Here is an 18,193-nt window from a genome sequence, read left to right as displayed (position 1 = left end):
TTGGTAACATTCTTGTTAGGTCCATTTCCCCTTTCCTGCCCCCTGTGGTTTTGCTGCTTTGGAACACAGAGTTGGGAAACAAGTGTGGGGCCATTACTGTTCATTTGAAAATTAAAGTTAAATCTTTACTATTTGTTTTTAACAAGAGACCAGTGTTACTTTCCTGACTCACTCCCAAGGCTGGAAAATATTTTAATTTACTTTGTATTTACATTAAAACATGGCATGTTTGTAAAATTGGGAAGCGTGGCTATCTGCTTTTGGAAATTCTCTTCACATACTCAAAGTAAATGAGTTTAAAACCATTCCCCACTCTCCCCTCCACCCCCAAAATACAGCCTTCTAAAAGAATCCAAGAAAATTGTTTAAAGTTCTAACAAAATGAATTCCAGTAATATACACAGAGTTCCCTGAAGGGAGGGGAATAAAGCAGTGATTGCTGCGAGCAGAAGCACCGAAATGCCAAAAATGGCTGACACAAAAAGGGTTTCACTACATAGTTTGCAAATACTGATTATCATTTCATGTTGACTAGTTGCCGGTAAATGTGCAGAAGGAACAGTGCTTTGGTGCTTTTGTCAGTTTCATCAAAGTGATTTTGTCAGCACTGGAGCAGAACCCTTGCCACATCAGTTTGAGTGCTCATTAGGCAGCCGATTTGTCTGAACCCTCATTAAATTGATGAACTCATTTACTTATGGGTGATGACATGTTATATTATACAGGGATGTGGTTAGAGATTAGAATCAAGACTTAAGTGCTTACTATTCTCTTGTTCATATATTCCTGCAATATATTGTCACATCAGAGTTCTGTAGCATCACTAGTTTACTTCAAAAAAGCATAAAATGAGCCAAATGAGTTAAATTTGTACAGTATAAACTTAAATTTTTTTTAATTTTTTTAAAGTTTAGGAAACTTTAGCCAGCAGTTTAAAGGATTTTTAGGATTTTATCCTGCTTTCTCTTATTCCCAATTTATATCAGATTTGTACAATTTTCACAAAACTAGACTCTGTCATGAGGTATGTAAATGGCTCTTTTATTTACATCTTATTAAGGCAGATGTTCAAGAAATAGAAAGCATCTTGAAGATCTCTCAGTTATGAGACTCATTTAAAAATAGGTGTGAAACCTTTCAAAACAGAAGATGCCTAAACGGAGCAACTTTACTTGTACCATTCTAGAAAGTGAGCAGACTGAAAAAATTACATCATTTCAGGTGATGTTTAGGATCTGTTTTAGTTACCATAATCCTCAGATTACATCTTGTGATAATTGGGCAACTTTCACTTAGGTGCCTTAATATGGATTTAGAAACTTAACCTTAAGCACCTATATCTGAAAATTTTGGCTTTGATAGCTATTAATGTTCTGTTAAATTCAGTAGCTTTGCAATGAATATATGGCAATTGCATGTACTGGGTTTGGAGCAGGTTGGTTTGTTTTTAAATCAGGATCCCATATTACACAGGGCGAACCAAGAAAGTGAAAATGTAGCTGTTGACACTTTCAGGTATGTTCATCAAGATGATGTCCCATAACTCTTGAGTGGCAGAATTATTGACTTCAAAGGGAGTAGCACTTGCTTATGCCAGGGCTGAATGTGGTTGCGTGGTACATACAGAGCAGTGTCAAGATGCTCGATTCTAAGAAACACAACATTTATGGGGCAGGTACATTTTTATAAGGAAGATTTACTTAAATTGCATACATACCTGTGTTCAACATGAAAAGTAGGTGGTATTCTATGTCCATGTATAAAATCTATAATAATCATCAGTATTACAAGCATTTATTATGGTAGTAAACTATACCTAACTCCCTCCTTCATTGAAGGGAGAATTATGGTCAGAATTTGATCACCCCAAGTCACACAGAAGATGTGTAGTTAGAACCCTTAAGATTATTGAGAAAGGAAAATAATACTGGGGAACATATCTTTATAGAACAGTAGCAGTAATAGCCTTCTTAAATGATTGTGGCTATATTTGTTTAAAAGTACACAAGTTTTACCTGAAGTCCTATGCTTTTCACAGTTCATTGAGTTAATGGCCAAAGCATGAGTAAACACAGGGTGAAATCCTGCCCCACCGAAGTCCATCGGAGTTTTGCCACTGACTTAAATAGTGCCGGGATTGCACTGTCATTTTTTTACTGTAAGAAACAATCAGTAATTAACAATGTCTTTCCAGCATGCATCCTTAGAATGTGGTTATTTTTGAGGATCCATAGTCCAGTTTAGTTGGATAAAGATGAATCATTGTTCATAAAGATGAGAAAAAAGTTTATGAAGAAAGTTTCCAGACTGTTGCTGGAAATTACATAATTACCAGACCCTTTTTAGGATCACAGTTTTTTTGTAAAGTGGAATTAGCGCACTGTTAATTACTTCAAACTACAAATTAGTGATTGAAGTATTAATATATTGTGCTGCTGAATTTTCCAATATCCACCTATTCCCCCTTTTCAGTTGGTCTGACAGTTATGGACCGCTTCTCTAATGGGGCTTGCATTTGAAGATAAGCCTGCATGTAAACAAATTAACTTTTCTTAAATGGAGAGCAATTTCATCTGCAATAATGTACCAATTCATAAACTACCACAAGCATAATTTAAAAAAAAATAAGATAATGACCCATTGTATAACACTTACTATTAGGCAGACTAGATGTCTCCGTGTTCTGGGAGATAAGGCTCTAGTATTATTATACCCTAATAAAATGAGTTAATGTTTTAGTATCAGAGATACAAGGACAGTTGGATATGTTTAATAACCAAACTGAGAAACACTTAATTTTAGTTGTCTGTAGCAATATAACACAAATTCCGTGGTAAAACAAATTGCACTTTTGGAATATACTTTAATGTGCATTCGACAAAGGAGAAAATGAGGTGATTGAAGTTCAATTTGTAGAATGTTATTAACCATTTCTGCATGACTAGATGAGTAAAAGGATAATGGATGAGGGTTTTATTATTGCCTTTCTGCTAAAATGAAGTGGTATAAAAGATAAGGTGATGAGATTAATGAACATAAGGAAAAGGAGTAATCAATCAAACTCCAACAGGGAGATGAGATGACAGTACTTAAGACTTGCAAACACATGTTTAAAACAAAGTGGACTCTATCAACATGGGCATTCTGTTTGGGTGGAACACTGAAAAGCAGATAGTTGCCATCTTTAGATGTTTTACTGCTGTCAGTGGGTTCCTTAGCTACAACAGTCTACGTCAGTGTTTGAGAGTTCTAAAAGCTAACATTCATACTTGCTGAAATTAATTGCTTTTTCACCATTTAATTATATTGTATTTTAAAATCCATAAATATCATTAAATCAATCAGAAATGCAAAATTTGCCAGCCAGAGATAATGTTATATCAATCAGTCAATCAGTGGCTGAAGAACTTAGAAAGGAGTGTCTGAACACATGTTAATGATACTATTTGTGCTAGATACTGAAGTTGTATTACTTTACCACACTGAAAAATCCCAACCAATCAAAACAGGTAGTCCTTGAATACTGCTGGAAGAAGGGACTAATCTCTTTGTCCCTTAATCTTCATCGAGTCGTCAACAATGAGGGCTTCTGTGACAGCCACCAAACTGACTGCCCTCACTATCCCCTGCAGCCTCATTTCCACTGCACAACATCTTGTGCCAGAGATACTGATATCTTCATGGGTAAAGTCTGAAAAGTTTATAGTTGTGAACTTGTTCCTAACCCGTGCGGGGAATGATATGCTCCTCTCCCAGAAATGAGGTAGTGTTTCACTCCTCTTCCAGGTGCCATAAATACATAAACTACCTGTATATCCTGTACTTCAAACTTAAGAACAGAAGAATGGCCATTCTGGGACTGAATGCCTCCGATGAAGTGAGCTGTAGCTCACGAAAGCTTATGCTCAAATAAATTTGGTAGTCTCTAAGGTGCCACAAGTACTCCTTTTCTTTTTGCGGATACAGACTAACACAGCTGCTACTCTGAAACCTGTCATTCTGGGACAGGTTTCCGAGTAGCAGCCGTGTTAGTCTGTATCCACAAAAAGAACAGGAGTACTTGTGGCACCTTAAGCCCTTGAGGAATTCCACCGTGATTTCAACAATTTCCATCCCACCATCAACCTCACCCTAGACCAATCCACACAAGTGGTCCATTTCCTACTGACTGCTATACTAACCCACATGCCTTCAGCTTCCATCCAGGACACACCACACGATTCATTGTCTACAGCCAAGCTCTAAGATACAACCACCTTTGCTTCAGTCCCTCAGACAGAGACTAACATCTACAAGATCTCTTTCAAGCATTCTTAAAACTACAATACCCACCTGCTGAAGTGAAAAAACAGCTTGACCGAGTCAGAAGAGTATCCAGAAGTCACCTACTACAGGACAGGCTCAACAAAGAAAATAACAGAATGCCACTAGCTGTCACCTTCAGCCCCCAACTAAAACCTCTCCAGCGCATCATCAAACATCTACAACCTATCTTGAAAAATGATCCCTCACTCTCACAGATCTTGAGAGACAGACCAGTCCTCGCTTACAGACAGCCCCCCAACCTGAAGCAAATACTCTCTAGCAACCACACACCACACAACAAAAACACTAACCCAGGAACCTATCCTTGCAATAAAGCCCAGTGCCAACTTTGTCCACATATTTATTCAAGTGACACCATCATAGGACCTAATCACATTAGCCGGGCCATCAGGGGCTCGTTCACCTGCACATCTACCAATGTAATATATGCCGTCATGTGCCAGCAGTGCCCGACTGCCATGTACATTGGCCAAACTGGACAGTCTCTATGCAAAAGAATAAATGGACACAAATCTGATATCAGGAGTCATAACATTCAAAAACCGGTAGGAGAACACTTCAGTCTCTCTGGCCACTTCATAAAAGACTTAATGGTGGCAATTTTGCAACAGAAAAGCTTCAAGAACAGACTCCAAGGGGAAACTGCTGAGCTTGAATTAATATGCAAACTAGATACCATTAACTTGGGTTTGAATAGAGACTGGGAGTGGCTGGGTCATGACACATATTGAATCTATTTCCTTAAGTATCCTCACACCTTCTTGTCAACTGTCTAAATGGGCCATCTTGATTATCACTACAAAAGTTTTTTTCTCCTGCTGATAATAGCTCATCTTAATTAGCCTCTTACAACTTCTACCTTCCCTGTACGTATATATATATCTTCTTACTATATGTTCCATTCTATGCATCCAATGAAGTGGGCTGTAGCCCACGAAAACTTATGCTCTAAAAAATTTGTTAGTTTCTAAGTGCCACAAGTACTCCCATTCTGGGACAGATCATCTAGCCCAGTATCCTGTCTTCTGCAGTTGCTGGTACCAGATGCTTCAGAGGGAATGAACAGAATAGAGCAATTATCAAATGATCCATCCCCTGTCCTCCAGTCCCAGCTTCTGGCAGTTAGAGGCTTAGGGATACCCAGAGCATGGGGTTGCATCCCTGACCATGTTGGCTATCCTTTATGAACTTCTCTTATTCTTTTTTGATCCCAGTTATACTTTTGGCCTTCATTACACCCCCTGGCAACAAGTTCCACAGGTTGACTGTGTGTTGTGTGAAGATATACTTCCTTGTTTGTTTTAAAATCTGCTGCCTATTAATTTCATTGGGTGACCCTTGGTTCTTGTATTATGTGAAACACTTCCCTATTCACTTCTTCCACACCAGTCACAATTTTATAGACCTCTATCATATCTTCCCTTAGTTGTCTGTTTTCCTTAGCTGAACAGTCCCGGTCTTTTTAATCTCTCCTTATATGAAAGTTTTCCGGTACACCTAATCATTTTTGTTACCCTTCTCTGTGCATTTTCCAATTCTAATATATAGTTTTTGAGATAGGGTGACCAGAATTGCACTCAGGATTCAAGTTATGGATTTAGCAAGTGGCATTATGATATTTTTTGTCTTATTATCTATCACTTTCCTAATGGTTCCTGACACTTAGTGTACAGATCTGTTCAGAGAAGTCTCCATAATGGCTCCAAGATCTCTCTTTTGAGCAGTAACATCTGATTTAGACCCCATCATTTTGTATATATAGTTGGGATTATGTTTTCCAGTATGCATTACTTTGCATTCATCAACTCTGAATTTCATCTGACATTTTGTTGCCCAGTCAACTTGTCATGGAAGGAAATATCCTTATTATTTGAAATGACAAGAGATCACAGGTACTTAGGTACTTGTGGAACTTCACCCATACTTCAGTCCCAGCCTACCCCTGCATATTTGGGTCTCCAGTCTGAAGTGTGATTCACTCTCTCATGTACACCCTATATCTTCCCAGTCTGCCACTGGACCCCAGTGCCAATTGTGCAAAATTGTACAGCAGTTTTGTGATGTGGAGAAATATACACAAGAAACCAAGATCCCAATTCTGCCATACTGGTAGATGCAAAAGTACTCCTTGTGCAGAATTGAAATGACTTGCATGGTATTCTGTGTTGTTGCAGGCAAAGCCAAATTAAAGCAATCTGAGCCCTTTGATACACCATGAGATTGTCTATAGCTGATAGCCCCAATCCTGATGCCCTGTCCCTTACCTAAAATGGCAGTGACGGAAAGGTTTCTCCTTTCTCAGAGGTGCAGGGGCAACATGAGGTCTCCTTGTCTCTCTCAAGAGTTGCAACTGGCCCCCCTTTGTTTTTGGGCTTCCAGTGGTAGCAGACCCTTCTTACCCTCCAAGAGACAGGAGTGATAATAAGGAGGCACCTCAGTACTTTCTCTGGCAGCCAGGCTGTATCTTCTTGGGTTGGTGGGCTGATCCCTCTACCCACTCTCTTTGTGTATACAGAATCCTTTGTTGGGGCCATGTAGGTGGCTTCTATTGCCCTCCCCCTGATTTCAAGCAGTCAGTCTCTGACTTAACCTCCCATTGAGATTCATAGGGCAGTTCATAACTTCAGAATTGTTTTTAAGGCTGTCAGCAGTCCAAGGCAGACATTGTTACGCTTGAGTCACATTTTCAGACTCTCTTTTTTTCCAATCGCTTGGAATACTGAAAGATGTGATTATCCCCTCATCATGTAACTCCAGAAGCTCTAGGCACAAGCCTATAGTGTCTGGGCATTAAACAGCCCGGGGAGCAAGGATCTGCATTAGGACATCTGGTTGAAGAATCAAGGCCTATTACATTTATTTTACATCCTACAAAGGTGAAAGCCAGCAGCTGTTATATTAACCCACTGCTCCATATTGCCCTTAATTCTCTATGATTCTGTGAGATGTTTATTTTTAATATATCAAATTATTTAAGTGAATGATCCTAAAAGGAAAGCTGCTGAGCTCCTATAATGATGGGCCATAGTGAAAAACCTTAAGGTTGATAGATGTGGTCAGTTCTCTTGCTCCAGAAATATATCTACTCTTGCAGGACGTGTGATTCTTACTCAGTTCATGTATATTTGGTGTCTGTGTTTCTTTAGTGACCGTAGGCACTGTATCTGGCCCCTGGTCTGGTCTCTATATGCTGCTTTGGTGGAGCTGTAAATGAGCCACCAGGGTTTGGGGAGGAGAACTTCAAATGCCTGAGCAATGTAAGGCAACATAGATAGCACTGTGTTCTCTCCCACTCTCTACAAGCCCTGGGGACAGAAAAAGAGTTAGGAGGTGTGGAATTAGTTGTAGTTCTTGATGTTACAGAGATTCTGGGCTACAGAGCAGCTCACAGCCAACCCCGACAAGATAAGGCACAGAATCCAAGCAGAGTAATCATGGCATAAGGATTCTTTTTCTCCTGCCCACCCCGCCCCACCAACCCCATCCACATGATGAGTGATGAATCATATATGGTGAGACATCACCTGTACCACCTGCATTGTCTAACTTCTCTGCTTCAAGCATTTGATGCAAAGAACTTAAGGAATTACTACTACCTAGGGATAAAGTGTACCTGAAGAGCCTTAACAGATGCATCCTGTCTCATAACCCAAGAAAGAGGGGACATTTGGTGGAAATGAAATTTGGCGCTTTCAGAACTGATAAAAGGAAATACTTTTCCCACACAAAGTGTATTTAGCCTGGAACTAATTATCCTGTGAAATCACTGAGGCCAAGAACTTAGTAAGGTTCAAAAAAGAATTGGGCATTTATATGTATTGCAAGAATATCCAGAGTTGTTATAATTAAATGTAATTTTTGGAAGTGCTATAATACTTCAGAACAGATTTTGGAAGTGCTATAATACTTCAGAGCTTAAGCGAGTCTCTAACTGTTACTATTAGAGAGACCAAGTTGAGATTTAATGTGAGGGGCAGATTATCCCACATTTGCTACTACAGGGATCTTACACCTTCCTCTGAAGCAACTGGTACTAGCCACTGTTGGAGAGAAGGATACTGGACTGGATGTATCTTGGATCTGGGCCCGTAAGGGAATTCCTATGTTCCTCCTACATTAATATAATCTTGTTTGTTCATGTGCATGAGCACGCTCTCTCTTTCCTCCCTTTCCCCTCTCTTATGTCTATACAATAAGATTATAGGATTGTAACTCTCTATGCCTCACTTGGAAGCCTAGAATATTAGTTGAGTCAGCGTGAAGCATGGAGACAGCTACAGGCAGGGTTGAGAGCTCTTGTTTCAGCATATCACCAGGTTCAGTCATCACTGGGATTTAGTCTGTTACTGGCAGATTTTTAAGTTCTCAGCCATTTTCGACTTTTTTATATTTTACGAATTACACCGGTACGACAACATAGGCCTCCACCTCATGTGTATGTAGATCTATAAACAAACGTTTTTCTGTGTATCTGAATCCATACATGATCATACATTTGTTCAGCTTTGGTTTTAAACATGTTTTTTCCCCTAAAGAAACAATGGTTCCTATTTTAATGTGGCAGTATCAACTGAGATCACCCAATACATTCATATAAATACAGTTTATTCCCATTAACTATTGATTGTGTATTAAGAGATGTGTTTTAGTTAGTCTTTTTGCAGTCCTTTTAGTTTATTGCATATGTGAAGGTGGTGTAACTAATATTGTGAAAGCTGTGACAAGAACTGAAGGGAAACTTTGTTAAAGCTACATGTAGTCACCATTCTTCTTCCCTGTGTATGTAGGCTAGAGATATAGTCTGAGTGGACAGACAGAAGATCCGGTTGGGAATATCATAGTTGGTGTAGTGTGTTTTTTTTTTCCTGATGACCCGAAAGCATTGCTGCAATTTTTTTGCTGGTGACGTACAGAAATGTGTTGTAGATAAGACAAATATCATTGTGTCTGAGGCAAAGACGGAGATTGCCTAGAGAACTATTTGTCCAACATAACATCCTAGAGAGCAGGCAAGAATTTCTGATTTTTTTTTAATAAAAAATTAATTTAGTGCTTGTGGTAAGTGCTGCATTGACAGCTCTAGAGACTGAAGCCTTCTATCCATGGGGGTAGAAGCAGCACCTATTTTTCCACACCTCCTGCTAATGTTGAAGAGAGACCACCTTTTAAGGGTTGCACTTAGTTGTCTCAGTAGTAGTAAATTGTTAATTAGTACTTTGCAACTTCAAAGTTTTTGACATCTGAGTCTGAGCCAAATGGTTGTTGTAACTTTCACACATGTTCACCGGAAGCAGATTGAGACCACAGATTTGTTTCACATATGCCACCGAACAGCTGTTGGACAGCAGCAAGTTTGGTCACTACCAATCTTGGGCTGTCTTTAAATTGGTGATGTAGAAACTGAGTGACAGGGAGCCAGTGAAAATAGAGACAGAAATTAGTATCTTTTGGCTAAGTAGCTGTAACTGTATTAAGCCTTTTATTTAAAATTTGGTACTGTTAATTCCTAAAGGCAACTTGGTCTGGCAGCAGTAAAAGGTGGAAGGCTGTAGCCATGCCAAGTAGTTATTGACCTTCTCTACCCTTCGATGTGCAAACCCTACTAATGCTCAAGTGGCACTCTGGCACATTCACTGGGGCTTTCTAAACCAAGGCCTCACGCTGGTCTTATAAGAATTTAGGGCTCCCTGAAAATCCAACTCCCTTTCTTCTTGAAGGAGCCGGATGTCTAATCTGCAACAAAGAGTTGTTACTCCAAGTCCTGACCCGGTACGGATGGGAGAACCAACTAAAACTTTGATTAATTCTATTGTTGCTGAGAGAAATCAAACATCTTTTTCCTAGGACAAATTGTCTTAACTGTTATACCCTGCTAGCATCCAGACCTCATCCTATATTAAGATATATATGTTGAGCATTTTGTCTCCCCATATCCAAAAGGTGTACACCATCTCGATTAAGATGAAGAGACCATGGCACTCATAGATAATTACCTCGTTCTTCATTCTCTTGCCCCAGCTGAAAAGTAAAGTCTTCATGTACCAGTCTGTATCCGTTGTCTTAGTAACCGCCACTGCTCTGCTGAGAAAAGTTTGAACTGGTGATGTAGTAACTGAAGGCTCTGTGTCCCATTAACAGTCACATGAAGCAGCCAATCCCTGTTTTGTTTTTTCATATCAACCTCTTCTGCCAATGGCAAGGAGTTTTACCCACTGGTCCTGCTCACTACAGACCAGCTAGGGTATGGGTCACTTATAGCCTAAAGGAATAATTCTTTACACCAGCTACTGGGTGCAGAGGAGGAGATAGGATATTGGGTGCTGACATCTGTACTAAATTTGAGGCCAACTGAGGAGCCATTGTGAGGTGCTTCAGGCCAGGAGCACCCCACTGACCTTAAGAAAAGGTTATGAATAAAATTTTCCTGTTCTAATTTTAAACACAAACAATCAAACCTATGGGTAGGTCCTGTTCATTGGGTTCCTTTCTGCTCTTAATGAAGGAACCTCTTTAGACACTCGGACCTGCATTAATTTTTCTTTTTGAGAGGGATTCAATCTCAGTAAATTCAGCTGAGTATTTCGCTACCATTTTTGAAGGCTTAAAGGTGTTTTCCACCACATCAAGCACACGTCAGCCTCTGGCAGCATATGACTTATTTATTTTTAAAGAAAGGGTTTTTATTTGTATATCCTTTACTATGCAAATTCTTCTAAATATGAGCAGGATTAGGAATAAAATCCTAACTAAGCACTCTGAATTAGTTACAGGCCAGGGGCTTTGAGGTGCATCAGGCCAGAACAAATATTATTTATTATATAGGAATTTCAGTTTGTTGTAAATCTGTACTAGCAGCTTAAAATCAAATAGTTTTACACATCTAAAACAACATCGATTTGCCGATCCGTACTTCATGTATCAAAGAGTGTTCTGTGAAAATATCAATATCATTGGTTAATATAAATGAAATTAATTTTTAAAGCTCGGCTAAAGGTTGACATCTGAAAAATTGCATTACTTTGAAGAAGAGAAATTTCTGTCTTCTAGTAAAATTTCAGGTCATAAGGGCAAGTAATTTTCACAATCTTCAATGGGAACCAGTGAAATATGAACTTCATTGTCACCTAGCCCCAAAGCGATAAGATAAAATGAGCTGATACATCATTTGCTGTGGTTTTATCATCTTCTCCAGTAATTGGAAGAGAAAACATGAGAGGTTTTTTTCCCCAAACCCTCCACCACCCACAGCCAGGCTTAAACCATTTTAGTCTGATCGATACAAAGGTCACAGAGCATTTATTTATTTATTTTTAATTCTTTATGCTGGCTAAAACTGCCAAGTGGAACATTAAAGTAATGAATATGTTTAATTGAATTTGTCACCCATGAAAATTTGGAATAGAATGGTATTTCAGACTGTAGTGGGGGTAGAGGGGAGACTGCTAGAATGAAGAATTCAGCAACTGCTTGAGTAAATATTTAACAATTGATTAAAATCAACCATTTTCTTACTACTTACCCCCCATATGATTTGTTTTCTGTTTTGTTCTGGCAGTGTGTTGAATGAAACATCTAAAATGATGCCAATAAGCCCTGTGATGTTTAATAACAGTTATGCATTCTTAAATTATCATTAACATTTTTTTTTTTTGGTATTAGGTCAGCTGTATTTGGACTTTATTAAGCAAGAAGCACAGTAAGACTTTGTTTTAGTAACAAATCCTATATAACGATAAGCTACAATTATATGGCTTACTGGTGTACAAGTAGTGTAAATAGAGTATATGTGAAAATGCAGAATTTAATATTGTTAACACAGCTTAAATACTGTGATCGAGAGCCAGTTACACAGAAAATCATACATCAGTTTTTGTAAAAATCTAGCTGCTTGTAAGCTCATGACTTTCTATACAAACTTGACATAAAAAGATTAAGGTTACTATAACCATCATACTTTGGTTTTTCAGAGCAATAATTTACTATAGGTTGTCTTTTGATTGAAAACGAATAAACAGAAATGCAAACATATGTCTTTATTCTGAATGCACACAATATATGGCTATTTTAGGAATGGGTTTCAAATAGACATTTCATTTTGGAGTACAAAATATAAAAATATGAGGCAGCTGTTGAAATCAGTTATTTGGTTTTTATTTTACTTGTGGTACTTAAGCTGCCTTGCACATAAAAATGATGTAATTATTCAATTACTGTTTCAGTTCTATAACCCATTTGCAGACTTAATTACCTCTAGAGTATTCACATTTTCAAGATCAATAATACTTTATTCTAAAACTGAGTATACAATAGTTGATTGATTTGCTTAAAATTTAAAATAAAATGTTGTTCTTCTAACCTTTAATAAAATATTTTTTTATTATGGAGTATAATAGTAATCTTTAAAATTGTAACCATTTAATATGACCCCATGTTTTAATATAACATGGAGAGATACTGTTGTTGGACTGCTATGATGATGATCATCTATACTATAATGACTGGTATGGAGAAAGTAAATAAGGAAGTGTTATTTACTCCTTCTCATAACTTAAGAACTAGGGGTCACCAAATGAAATTAATAGGCAGCAGGTTTAAAACAAACAAAAGGAAGTATTTCTTCACACAATGCACAGTCAGCCTGTGGAAGTCCTTGCCAGAGGATATTGTGAAGGCCAAGATTATAACAGGGTTCAAAAAAAGAAATAGATAAATTCATGGAGGATAGGTCCATCAATGGCTATTAGCCAGGATGGGCAGGGATGGTGTCCCTAGCCTCTGTTTGCCAGAAGTGGAAATGGGCGACAGGGAGTGCATCACTTGATGATTACCTATTCTGTTCATTCCCTCTGAGGCACCTGGCATTGGCCACTGTTGGAAGATAGGATATTGGGCTAGATGGTCTGACCTAGTATGGCCATTCTTATGTTCTTAATCTTTTAAGCAGTTATTGGGGGCAGGGAGGGGTGGAAGCTAGTTTTACGGCTTTTTGTGTTCACGTTGCAAGATGACAGAACAATGTAGGGGCAGCCACTTTACTGCTGTGAAACTTGCACATATAGATTCAATTGTAATTACAAAATCAGAGCCTAAAATGTAAATTCAAGTCAGGGGCTAATTGCCCTTTATTCTTCAGTCTTCGGTTTCTCTGGTAGTGTCCTGCACCCATGCAGAATATCATTGACTTCAGTAGGGCTGTGCAAAGGTCCACCCAAATTGATATGATTTCAGGATCAGGGCCTTAGTCTATATTGTTTGACATGACTTGAGGGTATTGTACTGAGGTGAACATAAACTGGTGGTGTTTATCATAGTCATGCTATTTGTTTACATTGTATCCCTAAAGCCTATATATGGATCAGCTTGCACAGGATGTTTTTGTAACCATGGAATTTTAGAGTAATCCATCACTTAGCATAAGCGTTTTTAACTTTTCATTTAAGTTGTGTACTCTTTCTTTAATGTCTGATAAAAATATATTTATTGCCTATTCAGTCTGTTTTGAAACTCTAATGCGTTAAAGACATTAAAGGGTAAAATCCTAGAAATAGTTCTCCATTTCTTTTCTTGAGGTGGGAGATTATATCATTTGTGAAGATTAAATTAGAATACACAGTCACATTAGCCTCTCTTTGTTTTAGAAGTAGTTACTCCAAAATTATTGGCAATGAATGAAAAACCTTAGAACCAGTAATAGTCGTCTTTTAAACTTAGGTTATTGTGCAACATTAAAGAAACTTTCTTTACATTAACAAAATGCTATGTTATCTGGCATATGAGTGAAAGAGATATGTTGTTTTTTTAAGGGAAACCGTCTTTAATTTTCAAAAGTTATAATTATAAAATTAAAAATTTCAAAGAAAGTAAGACAGATGAAACATTTTTGCTCCCTTTTTAATAGAATACAAATTCTGACTTTTTATTTTTTTATATTTGCTTTACTGATTTCTGTAAATACTTCATATTTCTGAAATGTGAGTTATTGGTAAAATCAAATGTTCTGAGGCTGGAAATGATTGAATAAAGGAAGGGTCCAGGTTTTCATAAGACATATGTAGTAACAAACATTGAAGAAGAGTGTGTTCTCTGTATCTTTCAAACTACTAGAGTTGGTGTGATGACTGCAGAGCAATGGTAATGATGCAGTTTCCATAGCAACTGGTTCATTGGAGGGCTAGACCTTTGTCTAGGGTGCTGTCAGTATGTGTGGAGTTTCAGAGAACAGAAAGTCCCAAAGAAGGTCTGCTTCCACCTAATCCAGTTTTAATTGAACTCCAGAGACTTTGAAGTGAAGCTACAGACCAGGCAGATAGTATTCCAACAAGAAATGAAGGTCTTGCTCAGCTAGGCCTCAGCTGCTTCTCGCTCCTGATAACTATTTGTAATGAATAAAGAATTGTTACAGAGGTGCCTCGTAATGTATCTGTAGTTGAGTCTGAGTTTTTATTATAAACTTTCTGGCATAGGATTCAATAGCTTTGTCATGACTGTGAAAGACATTAATATAAAGTATCTCTGACGCTTGTAAGTTAGCTTTTTAAATCCATTTTTTTTCATCGTTAGGTGTATTGGAAACTTTCCCATTTGATGGTTTAATTGTACACATGTTGTCATAAGTGACTCCAGTTGGGGGAAAAAAGAGTATTTAGCCTTTTAATGTGATTGAATTGTTTAGATTTCTGTTTTAACTCATAATATCTGAGTAATTGATGTTTGACTCTAAAATGTGTGTGCATACAGCAATGCTGCTTGTCATAATTATTTTTACTTTTCTTGCTTAAGCAATTTTGTGAATTGCTACCTCTGTTGGCCCCTCCTAAATATGATCTCTGAAGACATAGGTCTCGATTTGAAAATATTATTGGAAGTTTCATCTGAGTAAAGTAAAAGAGATCTTTGCCTTCACAAGGTTTTCAGAATTGACTGCTTTGCCTCCTCAACCAATGCTACTTTTTTGTCATACTTTCTCATTGGTACTTGTTATACATGTAATGGAACAAAGCCTTACATGGTGTTTCCTGGGTACACAGCATTGTCAGTTAGCTGGGAGAGGTGAAGAAAAGGGTTAACATGGTCCCAAGTCTGCTATATCTCCAATTTCAGAAATGGTTTGGAACCATTACCGATCACCGTTACCTTTCATGTGCCTCTCAAGAATTTGATTTAAAAATAACAATTTTGGGGGATTTTTTCATTGTGAGCTGAGGGGAGGCTGGTTGAAGAGGAAACATCAGGAGACATTGTACCTTGCAAGTTCTGTGCTTCTGAGCTGTTGCTTATTAGTTTGTTTGTTTTTTGTGTGCCTGTCTTGTATTTTGTTAGGTTGTAAACTCTTCAGGGCAGATACTGTGTTATATGCTATGTTTGTATACAATGGTTGGGGTCTCTAGACACTGCTGGAATATAAATAATAATAATAATACTTGCACACATACATATGTATCCAGGTAGGTGGCCAAATTCTGTCCTTACGTGCTCACCGAAGACCGCTAATTTCATTAGACATTTTGCTCATATTTTTGCATTGAATTTGGCTTAACACTTTTAAATATTTGCAGAGGGTCTTAAAAAGTGATTTTAACATAATATATTGCGTAAGCAGAGTTGTGGTGGCACCAACTACCAGCTTTAAATTTACCTTCCTTGCTTTAGTGCATTTAAGTCCGACATAATTGTGTTAATTGAAATTATTCTGACAAATCTAAATTCAGTTTTTCTTGTTGCTTATGCTTTGTTAAACTGGGTCAGAGAAGTGCCAGTCTTGTTGTCCCTTAACACCTTCATAATTAAGCTTTGAAATGAAAAGGCAAAACTGGTGCAGCAAAGAAACAAAGTGGTTGAGGACTAAAGATAGGATTAGTTTGAATTGTGAAGGCTGACTAAGCATCTGTGTCTGTCAGCTGGGATGACAGGAATTGTAACAAGTTACTTTGACAACCGCTTACTCCATAGAGAGATTATGCCGAGTTCATTTGCAGGTTTGTGTTTAACCTTAGCTGACAAAATGATACTTAACCTCTTATACAGTGAACCTTTATACTTCCAGAATGAATGAATATTACCTTAACGATAAACATAAGGAACAATTTTTAAGGTCATTTTTTAAAAAAAAGGTATTTTTTCTTGTTTATATGTTACAACACTAAAATAAAATGTAGTTCAATCCAATGTCAAAAGTGAATGCCCTCCATAAAAATTACTATTTTTGTCATTTAATCCTGAAATGTAACATATTTCATACAATTTCTAACAATTGCTTGGCTAGGAAAAAACACATCAAAAATTTGATCTTGAAAAACAATAAGGGCAGATTTTCAGAAGTGCTCGGCACCCACTATTGATGCCAGACATTTCAAAGAGCGTGGCTCCCATTTAGGCACCTAAATGAAGTGGCCAGTTTTTCATTGGGAGCTGTTGGTTACTGAGCACTTTGGAAAGGCTGGCCTCTAACATACTAATTACAAAAAGTCTGATCGTTGCATAAATCATCTTTTAAATCAGTTGCATAAATATAGTTCTCATATTTTACAAATTTGAAAGTGCATTATTGATGTAGTGATTGAATTAAGGTTTTGTTTTAGTTTACTCTTAAATATTACTGGAGTTGCAGATTTAACTATTTTTAGAATCTCCACATTTCCTGGATCAAATGTACTTTTGGAAAAAATGTGATGGTGTCTACATTGATAGTTTGTTTATAATGTAATGTCCTGTCTGCTTCTGAATACTTATTGGCCCTTTTTATTTTATTAGATTCTGGCTTATACAGAGGGACTCCATGGAAAATGGCTGTTCACAGAGATTCGGTCAATTTTTTCCCGACGCTATCTCCTGCAAAATACAGCATTGGAGATCTTCATGGCAAACAGAGGTAGCAAGGGATTGGAATGGAGGGATGAAGAATTTTGGTTTGACAATATGTGTTTCTATTTCACTTTTTGTTGCCTAGAATTTGCTGTTGTTTTTGTTTAATGGATATAGGCTGTGTCTTTGATTTAAAAAAATGAAATTATGTGTACAAAAATACTTCAGATTTCAAGGATAACTTTTTCCTGTATAAAGTTTTCCAGAGAGAAGTCTTGTGGGTAAAACATCATAACTCACTTTTTTTTCAATTAAGTTTTTTGCTTCTATTTACAGTCCAAATGCTGAGTTGGCACTTTCTGTACACTTACTTTGCTTAAAGCATGTCTGTGTTCTCATCTGTTGTACTAAAACAGACTATTATTTTCTTGTGGTTGGAAAACAGTTGCTGGTTATGCAGTATTAAGGACAAGGGAATATAAGAACTGCAGTACTAAATGAGACCAGTGGCCAATATTGTCTGACATCCTGTCTTTGTCAGTGGTCAATTCCAGGTGTTTTCAAAGAAATCCCAGAATAGACAATTATGGAATAATCTGCCAGATTTAAATGTCTTAAATAAAAACAAATAATATGTTCAGTGAAACTCTGGATATTCTTCTCATGTATACAAAAATATCTAATCCTTTGCTAAATCCTACCAAGCTCATGGCCTCAATGACAGTTGTGGCAATCCGATTCACAGGTTAATTATTCATTGTGTAAAAACCCAAATCCTTTTATCAGTTTTAAATTTGTTTTTTGCGTGTCTCCTTATCCTTCTGTTATGAGGGAGGGTAAACAGTAGTACGTGATTGAATTTTTCTAAGCTAGTCATTATTTTGTATGCCTCTTTTATGTCTGTTTAATTCATCCCCTCTGTGAAGTCAGTAGTTCCAGCTTTTCAGCCTCTTTTCATAAAGAGAACTCTTGATTCCTCTAATCATTTTCATCACCAGTCTCTGACACCCTCTCCTCATTTTCAGCTCCCTTTTTTGAGATGGGGTGACTAGAACTGAATACAGAT

At 37.5% G+C, this 18,193-nt stretch overlaps 1 protein-coding gene across 8 annotated transcripts in view; it reads left to right on the top strand.

Annotated features, from left to right (window-relative positions):
• Nucleotides 1-18,193, top strand: part of LRBA (LPS responsive beige-like anchor protein) — a 558,473-nt gene that overhangs the window by 339,478 nt on the left and 200,802 nt on the right. For all 8 annotated transcript variants that reach the window (XM_048847356.2, XM_048847351.2, XM_048847357.2 and 5 more), the window contains one exon: nt 17,077-17,194. In XM_048847356.2, coding sequence (XP_048703313.2) covers nt 17,077-17,194 — 118 coding nt within the window. The remainder of the gene's footprint in view (nt 1-17,076; nt 17,195-18,193) is intronic.

The sequence above is a fragment of the Caretta caretta genome, chromosome 4 (genome assembly GCF_965140235.1).
Source record: "Caretta caretta isolate rCarCar2 chromosome 4, rCarCar1.hap1, whole genome shotgun sequence".
In the NCBI taxonomy this organism is placed as follows: domain Eukaryota; kingdom Metazoa; phylum Chordata; order Testudines; family Cheloniidae; genus Caretta; species Caretta caretta.
Note: the sequence above shows the minus strand (reverse complement) of the source record. Positions and strands in the feature narration are given on the sequence as shown.